Source organism: Oryctolagus cuniculus, chromosome 7 (assembly GCF_964237555.1).
Source record: "Oryctolagus cuniculus chromosome 7, mOryCun1.1, whole genome shotgun sequence".
NCBI lineage: Eukaryota > Metazoa > Chordata > Mammalia > Lagomorpha > Leporidae > Oryctolagus > Oryctolagus cuniculus.
Window position 1 is genome coordinate 83780819 of NC_091438.1, and position 10315 is coordinate 83791133.

Sequence of the window (10315 nt, forward strand, 5' to 3'; positions counted from 1 at the left end):
CCTGCAAGTAAATATCAGCAACCTATCTGAGGAGAAAAATGCACATCCATAGCTACTGATCCAGAAGCAATTGGTTTTCCAGCAGGATCCTATATTTAATCTAAATTCTGCACCAGCTATATTAAATGTAACAAAGAAATGCAACCCAGAAATTATGCCTGGAGCCAAGTCCATTAAAGGTACTTCGCAATAACTAGAGACCAAGCACCTTAAAAGCACCAGAAGCTATTGATACTTGGGGGAGGGGGGGTGCGCATAATCGCAACTGCTGCATTAGAGAGGGGAGGGAGGGGGAAAAAAAAATCAGCCAAATTACGCTTGGTTAATTCAGAGTAACAGATCTGCCCCCAAGTGAATTGGAGGCCTTGAATTAATTCTGTTATGACAAATCAAGATAAACGTTCCCCCTAAATTGCATGCGATTTAATTAATTTTTGAGATCCTGGGTTTTTTTTTCCTAGCTAATAGTTCACATGCTCCTGTGCTGTCATTGTGCTTGAGTGGGCAGACTTCAAAGTGATATTAAATAACCAACTATTAGATTTACCTAGCACGTCCTATTGGAAAAGTGCCATTTAATTACCTAGCCTGTTCAATTAAAGGGACAGCATTCTCTGAATATAGCAGCTTGCTGTTGATTACCAGGGAAATGAACTCGCTGCCTGGCGGCGCCTCCATTCCTAACGCTACCCCCTCCCCAAACACACACCCTCCACCTCCACCTCCACCTCCACCTCCACCACCACCACCTCCACCCACACACACACGCCCCCGGGCCCCCACCCCGGCCGCCCGGCGCACAGTGCGGCTGCGGGCGCCACGTGAGCCGCCCGAGCGCAGCCGGGGAGAGAAGGCGCGACCCGCTCGCCCAGCGCCCGCCTGCGCTCGCCCCCTCGTGGGCCCGAGGCCGCCGCCGGCCGGCCGCGCGGGCGCCTTGGCCGCGGCCTCTCGGCTGCACGGGCCGGGCCGAGCGGGGAAGGGCTCGCCCACGACCGCCACCAGGGCTTCCTGCGAGCTTCCTCGCCCTCCCCGGACCTGCAGCCCCACCCGCCGGTCTCCGAACTTCCTCCTCGGGCTGCACTTTCCGCGCCAGTCTCTGGGCCCGGGGTGGGGGTGGTGGAAACAGGGCTCGAGAAAGGAGAAGCGGAGTTGCCGAAGCTACTTGGCGGAGCTAGGGTGGAGCTGAGGGGCCGGGCGCCGGGGACGCCAGGGTGACAGGGGGGCAGCTGGAAGGTTCCGCCGATTTTTGCGGGGGTGGGAGGGAGACTTGCGGGCGTAGGTCCCTTTAAGATCCACCCTCCCCCTCCTCTCCACACCCCCTCCTCCAGCCTTTCCCTCCCTCTCTCTGAGGCCAATTTTGTTAATTAAATGTTTTGTTTGCGACGCAGCTCTCATTCATTGCGGACACGTCATTCGGAGCAGATCTAAGCCAGAGACCAGATCTCATTAGATAAAGCCCATCAGAACTAAGAAAATGGAGGAGCCACTAATTAAAGCTTTTAATTGTGCGGATTCGCTGCAGCAAGGCAGCCGCTTTATCTGAACTCTTGGAGGGAGAGGAGGCAGAAGCCCAGCAGCCCTGCCCCAGAGACACTGGGGCCCCGTAGAGGGCGGGCGGGCGCGGGGGAGGGGGGGGGCTGAGGAACGGACGCCCCCCACCCTGGGCCCGGACTGCCTGGCCTCTCCCAGCTCTCCCGCAGCTTTTTAGCCAGATCTTGGTTGTTTTCAAAAAACCACAACCTCCAAGTCAGACAGTTTAAAAGCCCCTTAATAAATAGCTCTTGTGGTCCCAAGCGGGCCGAGGAGCCGAGGGGCGGGCCTCACCTGGTGGTGGGCGAGCGGGCTGCCTCACTCCCGAAGCTGTCGAGCTGCGGGATCCTCCAACAAGTGGACTTGGGGAGTCCAGGGTGCGGGCAGCGGAGAGGCCCGGGAACGCCGGCGCCTGGCCACCCTCCCACTCTTTTGGCCCCTGGATGGGGGGGTGGGGGCGGGGGCACAGGCCGAAGGCAGACTTTCCTTGCCCTCAGCTGCTGGAGAGCCCTGAGGGCCAGCATCAATGTGGTACTGAACTAGAACTCCTCTCCTGGCACATCTCTGGGTCTCAGGGAGGCATCTAGTTCAGGAGCAGGGCTGATCCAGTCGCCAGATTGAGAAGGGCAAAGACAGGCTCGACTGATTGAGGCTCAGGGCTGAGCACACCCCCCTCCTTGCTCCATTAGGAGCTCTCTTGCTTTTTGGTGTTTTCTTACACCAAATGGGCATTGATGTTTGGCCTCAAGAACAGGGAAAGAAATGGGTCTCAATTCCCAGGAAGCCACTTGCCTCAACTTGTCCTAAGGGAATGCAAGTGGACCCATCTTTTTAATTAGTGGTAATCAGAAGGGTTTTTTTTTTTTGAAGGCACTTGGAGATGAATCTGTACCATTCACCAAATCTTAACTGCCCTGTCAATTTTTCCACTTCAAACAGCCCTCCTTTCTTGCCACAGTTTAGCTCTCTATTTAATTACAATACTGTCAGAGCTCATGGCATCAGTTGGAAGAAGGACCAGAAAGCATTACACCCGTGCTCCTGCTGATTTTCCAGCACTTACTTCTTAAAGAACACTTAGTGGAATTAATGCAGCCATCTTCATTTGAAAATAAAAGCCCTCGCCCTCCCTATATTTCTTTCACTTCACTGAGGGAGGGTGGCCAGCACAGTGGGCACAGGCTGCCCCATCAGTATAACCAAACATCATGCGGCTCCATCATTCCACAGGAGTGACAGCTATCACTGGGCTAAGCACACCCAAGTCCTCGGTCCTCAACCACACTGAGATCTTCTGCAGTACCAGCTGCAGGGTTCGGGCAATCACAATGAAACTAAACTTCGAGCAAAACAGCTACCGATTTCCCCAGACTGCAGAAAGAACACAATTTCTTACATAGTCCTATGAAGAAAAAGTTGTAGACCGGAGATTTAAATAGAATGAAATGCTTTTCTAAAGTGTGCCATTCTGGAGCATCAACGGTGTGCGGGTGGTTTTTTTTTTTTTTTTTAATTACTGGATGTTGAAACAGAACACCTCCTAGAAGCATTCATGTGCATCAGTCTATCAAACCATTTACTCAAATTAAATGTGTAATCCTTCAAATGCCTCCTTTCAAATTAATGAGTTTAAGTAGCTTGAGTTCACCTGAAAAGATCCTATAGGCACCTGACCTCCTGAATTCTTTCCATTAATTGCACTGAAACTTGTTGGAAAAGATTGCTTACACAGACATATGAATGTTCCTATACATTGCTTTTAAAATGCAAGATTAGTATAATTCTATAGCCTCTTTTGCTGAATTTCCTTTGGGGATCAAGGACAGCGATACAAATGGCAACAACAACAGCAACAAAAACCCCAAACCTGAACATTCTTCAGTTGAAAAAAAAATTGCAAATTCTACATGGCAAACCACACACTAACACGGAGCATTCCCAGACTCCCCGGAACAGCATGGAGAGAAACATTACCGCTAGGTTCTGGCTTTTGGTTCTGTTTTGTGTTTTGCTAGAAAAAGAATTACAAGTCTGTAAGCTGATGGGGAATCAGCATTTTTCACAAGGAGCACAAAGAATGAGTCACAGCTTTCCACTCAAAAAAGTTTAAAGGGGCTTACGTATATACCATAATTAGCTATCACTACAGACAAATCATTTCTCACTATACTTTTATTTCTAAAGTCTACCTTTTGTCTCTGCGTTTCCCGGGAGGTCCCTACCCTTGCTTTAAAAAAGCAGCTTAACTCCCACTTGAACCACTGATGTTCAGGCTGAGGTCCACTTTCCAGGCCGACCACTTAAAATTCTGGTCCAAAGAGTGCCGGGTGGTGGCACACAGCTTAGGGCTCCGACCTGCCAGACTGACTCTACTCGGTGTGGCATTTACCATTAACTTGTCCTCAAATCCTGGGGGCTCAGACTTACTCCTTGAATGCTGGGTTGAGGGCAACCCAGCTAATCAAAAGGTTTTCAAGGTGAAGGATGCAGTGTATTCCCATGGGTGCCCAGTCCTCTCCCTTCGACCCCCTGGTCACCTCTGGTCTTGCCATGGCTACACTGGCCCGTCTTGGGGAAAGGCAGCAGTCTTACCTAATGTAGTCATTTCTGCAAAGGATCATGCCGCTCTTGGTGTAACAGGACGTGCCGATGTCACCCAGCTGCGCCTGGCAGCAGGAGCACTTGAGGCACCGGCTGTGCCAGTAGCTGTCCATGGCATAGAGCAGAAAGCGGTCCGCAATCTTGCCCCCGCAGCCTGCGCACCGCTTCCAGGAGAGGGAGCCGGCCGTCACCGGGGGCGGCTGCGAGCTGCTGCCCGGATTCACCATGGTCTGCAGAGGGCGGGAAGGGACAGAGAGAGAAAGAGAGGGAGACAAAACAGGGGCGATGCAAAAGTTAGTAATCGCCGGCAGAGCGAGCAGGCAGGCGCGCTCCCCTCCTGCCCGCGGAGCTGCTGGAAGGAGGCAGCAGGGCCAGGGCGGGAAGGAGGCTGAGGGGGAGAGGGAAGGAGGGAGGCTCGCCGGCAGCAGCCGCCTGTTTACTTTTCTCAAGCTTTGTTCTGGGGCCACGAGCTCCTCGCAACTTTGCTGCGCTCGCCGCGGCTGACAATCGCAGCTCGGGTACTGTCAAAACTCCGCGAGCCAGGCTGCGCGGCGCGCTCCACCCCTCGCGGCGCCTCCCCCGGCGCCGCCCCCGCCCCGGCCCCCGCCGCCCGCCGCCCGCCTCCAGCAAATGAGGGTCAAACCCACCCACCGCCGCGCCGGGCCCCTCCCCGGCCCCCGCCGAGCCCCGCGAGCGCGCCCAGGGGAGCTGGGCGGCGGCGGCCCCGCCGGAGCCACGTTCCCTCCCGAGCTCTGCCCGGGAAGTGCAGCTGCACTTCACAAGTTGGAAAGAGTTGAGGGTTTTCCGCAAGGGGAAGGAGGGCGGCCCCGGCGGAGGGGCGAAGGAGAGCGTGATGGTGGGAGGCGAGGCAAGGTGGCGGGAGCCGGTGCGGGGAGCGGAGCGGGGCGGGGGTGGGGGGTGGGGGGTGCGGCGTGTAAAGTTGCGAAACTGGTTTTTCGTATTTTAAACAGCACCTTTCACATGCCATGGTGGTGACCGCCATCTCCCATTATTGTTCCAAATCTCATTTCATTTTGAAGCTCAGTGAGTGTTTTCTCTGGGTTTTCAGGACACAGGCAAGAATAATAGATCATTGAACTTTAGGATGCCTGTTAACTTCCTATACAAACACTCTCCACTTTGGTCTCACTAATCTGCCCTTGATCAGCAATTTAAATGCTAAACCTTTGTTCCTCCAAGGTTGGGGGGGTGGAGCGTACAGATAATATGTGAGAAGGCACTATTAAAGGATGCACATGTTAAATTCGAGCCAGTCCTGCTGTCACCAAAAACTGCTTTTAAAAATTCCCCACTCTTCCTAATGAATGCCACAGGAGAAGCAACCGCAGTATAATATAGGAATCAATTTATAAAGCTTAGCCTAAACCGATTAATTTGTTGCCTCCAATCCTGAGTCCAATAAAGTCCTAGTGTTCCTCCAGTCACTTATTCTATAAAAAGATCAAGTTATTTACTGCCAATTAAGCAGCCTGTTTTGTCTTTGTCCTCTGTAAGCCGAGAGTGTGGGCTCCCCCAGGCTCCGGCTATCTGCTGGAGACACTCAGCTGATACCTCAGAAGGGACAGGGCGAACTTTGCCTGTCCCCGGCCCAACTTGGCTGCTGCAAGAAAACGAGGCAGAGGGAAGGAAACAAGGACTCGGGTTCCTTAAATAGGCCGATTTTAAACACATTTCCTCCGAAAGAGTCCCGGAACGTGTGTCCAGCGACCGCACAATAAACCAGAATAAGAACTGCACCAATTAAGCTGTAACAAAACCCAGCGACTTTGGAAACAGGACCACTCTAAAACCCATTAGCATTGCATTTATCCGAAGGCATCATACCTTTATGTAAATTGATTTATCTGATGCATTTACTCGAGGAATTGCTTTTTGTTACAATTTCAGCCCTAACCCAAATGAATCTGCATTTCCTGCCCTGGGTCTTTAAACTGTCCCCCCCCCCCAGCCCCCACCCAACACACACACCCCAACGTTTTAATCACTCCAAATTCCTTCTTAAAAGCGGCGAGGGAGGGAGAAGATTCAAGCTCTTCCCAACCCCCATCTTTGGTGAGAGGTAAATATATATATATATGTATTTTTTTGAAAAGGAAATATTACACTGAGAAAAGCATCCAGTAACCCCATTAGCTAAAGCTCTTAAGGACAAGCAATACCTTAATGCTGATTAAATCTAAAAGAGATGAATCAAGAGGACTGAGCAGAAACCGACTCCCCTGATAACTAAGGACGGCCCTCATCAAGTTTCATTTAGAGTTGGAAAAAAAAAAAGAAAGCTTTTAAGTTAAATAGGCTTATACTCTAGTAATTACATAGCCAAGCAATTTAGGTCCTGGGATACTCAGTGAAATAGAAAGCAGAACTGGCAGCTAGAGGCAAAATCTGCCCCCTTTAACAACGTCTCTGGTGTTTTTTAATGGAGACCAAGGGAGGGACAAACGTAGCGCTGGCAATTTGTAGTACAAAAATGGATGCTTAATTCATGTCTTGATTTTAATTAGGTGATTCACCGGATTTCTCCTGGATTGGAACAAAAGACTTATAAGCCAAGAGGAATTTTTTAAAAAGAACCAGCAATACCTAATCCTGGTCACTTAGATCCTTTCTGCCACTGTTTCAAAAACAGTGTTTACTAGAAGGGGGAGGGGGTCGTGCCTACCCCCACCCCCCAACGCACTACTTCTCCTACTTAACCCCGCATCGAAGCACCCCCCAAGCCACCCACCCACACACACACCACCCAGCCTTCCTCTTCGGACCTGGAAACATCCCCACCCCCGCCAGGGTCCCCGGCAGCCCGGCCTCCGAGAGGAACCCTTTTGTAAGAAGCAGGAGCCGCTACAAAGCGGGCGGCCCGGGGCTGCCCTCCGTGCCCTCCGCGCTAGCTCGCAGGCTGGCCTCGGTAGTTTCAGACTCGCGCATTATCTAAGCCGACGTATTGTTTACTTGCAATTTGGGACGGTCAAGGGAAGGAAGCCAAAGAAAACAGCCCCGGCCCGCCCGGGCCCCCTCCCGGCCTCCCCGGCTCCCCAGCCGCCCCCTTACCTGCTTCTCCCCTATACTGCGAGACTGCGGGCGGCGGCGGCGGCGGCGGCGAACGAGCGAGCGGGCGAGCGGGCGAGCGGAGCCGCTCGGCTTCCAGGGAAGGGGCGCCTCGGCCGGCGGCGCGGAGGGAGGGAGTTCTCGCAGATGCAGGAAAGGGGAGGAGGGGGCTGAGGGCGGCTGGGCGTTTTTGTTGTTGTTGTTTTTGTTTTTTTTAAAATCGCGCTGCTCTGGGGCTGGGGTGGGGGGGCCCCCCGCGTTCAGGGGCAGCGCGGCCGGGAGCAGAAGTGTCAGTGGCGGTGCCCGTCCTTCTCCTCAGCCTCCGGCTGCGCTCGAACAGCGGTGGGAGCCCTCGGCCCGCGCGGCGCGGCTCGAGGCGCGGCGCAGCGGCAGCAACTGCTGCAATCGCTGCTGCAAGTTTGGCAATGTGGCTTCACTTTGTATATGCCCCCGCCCCCGCCGCGCTCCGCCCGCTCCTCCTCCTCCTCCGCCGCCGCCGCCGCCTTCCTCCCTCCCGCGCGCTCCCTCGCTCGCTCCCTCGCCCGCCCGCCCGCTCAGGCTGCCGGAGGCGGCTCGGCCGCGCTCCCTGCACCTCCGGGCCGGGAGCCGCGGCGCAGACCACAGCCCCAGGAGCGGCGGCCCGCACGGCTCGGGGGGCCCCGGCAGAAGCGGGCGCGCGCTGGCAGCGGGGGGCTGCGGCCGGGCCCGGGCCCGGCGCGCTGGAGCCTGCGCCGCTGCCGGGGCGGCTGCTGCTGCTGCTGCTGCCCGGCTCGGCGGCTCGGCGGCTCGGCGGCGGCGCTGGCCTCTAGCCGGCTCGCTCGCTCCCTCCGCGGCGCTTACACATGTGTTACTGACAGAGCAGAATCCCAACTACTCCCCGGCTCTGCCGCCGACGTCAGCGACCCTCAGCCACTGGGCGGCCGGATTGTTCAGGCGGAATAATAAAACCTGCCAATCCGGGGGAGGACAAAGGGATGACTGAACCGAGCCTCGCGGGGCGGGGGAGAGAGCGAGGCGGCGGAGCGGGCCGAGCCAGCCGAAGGGAAGGGCCCGAGTCAGGTGGCGAGAAGTGAGCGGGCGCCCTGCGTCGCCGGGGACCGTGCCGGCCGCCGAGGTGCGGCCACCGCACCTGCCCAGGCGGCGCGGGGACCCCGGAGACCCCGCCCGCTGCTCCCTCGGGGCGTGCCCTCCCCTGGCGCCGTGGAGACCCTTAGGAAACTTACTGCACATCTTTCTCAGATACGGGTCTCTTCCTGTTTGGGAAGAAAAGTCGGCGGACTGCCTCTCTCTCTCTCTCTCTCTCTCTCTCTCTCTCTCTGTCGGTTTTTAAATTCACGGTGCTGGCGATTTATGAACCTTAGTGGAAGTTTAGCTCACGAGCTAAGAACAGTAAGGGAAGTAAGTATCGCCCCTACCTAGATTCTTGCCTACTTAGGCCCCTTCCATAACCCGGGTTTGAACCAAGTGTCCAGGAGGCGTTCTTGCTGTGGGACCACAAGCCCTGTTTTCACAGTCGAAGGAAACTTCCTGGAGAAAGCCTTGTCCCACTACCCTGGCCACTGTGGCCGAGAGCCGCAGTGTCTCCCAGCCCCCCAACGCAGTGGAAGTAATGGCAAGATTCGCAGTGTCACAGCCCCTGCAGAGGAAGCAGTGGAGCTCCTCGAATAAATCAAGAGCTGAGGAATGCTTTTAGGGCGCTAGGCTGGGAGTCTGCAGGGCCGCAGCCCAGCCAGGATGCTTGAATACCTAGTGGGTCCACTTTACCCGCTCTGCGGGATAGGTTTAATAAATCTCCCATCCAAGGCTCCTATTAGGTCTGATGATTATTAGTAAGTTCCAGAGAGATTTTTCTGGTGGAAATGATCATGAAAGTGCAAAGCCTTTCTACTAGGTATCATTAAATCAAACCAGCCTTGTGGGACAAGTTTTCAGATTGTGTTACGCACGGTTCGGCTGGATTGAGCAAAAGAACGGAAGGAAGGGGACTGTGGCAGGACAGTGTAGGTGTTCAGCTTCGCAGGCTTGGGTGTCTGGGGGCACGTCTGTCCTGTTTGGGACATGCCTGCCTTTCAAACTAAGGCTGCAAAAGAGAGTAGTTATCGTTTACTGAAATAGGCACAGGACATCTTAAATGCCAATTAAGATACTCACTAGTATTAAGTATTAAGATACTCACCTCAAATCCCTGGCATCCTAAAATTAAGTGAATGAATGTGATTGGTTTGTATTTAAAATTGCATTGCTACAACCAGTTCACCTCATGCACATATGAAAAAAAAAAGTTTTTTACAAAAATCATTGACACTGGAGCAGTAATCAAAATGTCCTGTAGACAGCTGCAGATGGGCATGAATAATGGACAAAAGGAAGGCCAACTTACCAAAGATGTGCTTTTCCCAGAAAGCTAGTCTAGATAACTCAGCTAACCCAAGGAGGGAAGGAACGCATGAACAAATAATGCATTTTAATTCTCTGGTTCATTTTCAACTTGTTAATAATTTATGATTGTCAAAATGAGATGATGACCCAAGATCTTAGCTACAATTAGGTAATGATTTGTTACAGATGAGTAAATATTCCCTGAACCTTAATGGTCCTTATTTTCCCTTTTCAAAATATTTATTTATTTATAGGACTGGCAGAAAGAGGAGGAGAGATGGAGAGCAAGTGAGCTTCTGTCCTCTGGTTCACACCTCAAATGCCAACAACAGTCAAGGCTGGGCCAAGCTGAAGCAGGAACCAGGAATTCCATCCAGGCCTCCCATGTGGGTGGCAGGGACCCAAGTACTCAGGCCATCAAGGGCTGTCTCCCAGGCACGTTACCAGAAAGCTGGATCCCAAGCAGGTGGTAGCAGGGACTCCACTTAGGCCCTCTGATACGGGATGTGGGCATCCCAAGCAGCAGGTGAATCTGCAGCCAGCACCTGCCCCAGTTTTTCCCTTTTAAAAGTGATTTGCTTAAACAGAGCTCGTAACACATAGATCTATAATGAATTGTGATAATGTTGGCATTTTCCCAGAGTGTGTCTACGTAAATGGAATTATACTAGTAAAATGAAAACGTTGGATTTTTAAGCAGGCACATGTTCAGGTGTCGCTGAGAGACTGTCTGAAGGAG

General features: G+C 53.6%; 1 protein-coding gene across 3 annotated transcripts in view; it reads right to left on the bottom strand.

The window, feature by feature from the left end:
* Positions 1–7742, bottom strand: part of LMO4 (LIM domain only 4) — a 16997-nt gene extending 9255 nt beyond the window's left edge. Inside the window, exons 1-2 of one of the 3 annotated variants that reach the window (XM_002715878.5) lie at positions 7201–7742; positions 4123–4361 (exon numbers count right to left, since the gene is read on the bottom strand). In XM_002715878.5, coding sequence (XP_002715924.1) covers positions 4123–4358 — 236 coding nt within the window. In that variant the 5' untranslated portion in view covers positions 4359–4361; positions 7201–7742. Of the gene's footprint in view, positions 1–4122; positions 4362–4571; positions 4702–5105; positions 5184–7200 lie in introns of those variants that run through there. The other 2 variants (XM_070078127.1, XM_051856289.2) reach the window with 2 other exon arrangements.
* Between the last annotated feature and the right edge of the window lie 2573 nt (positions 7743–10315).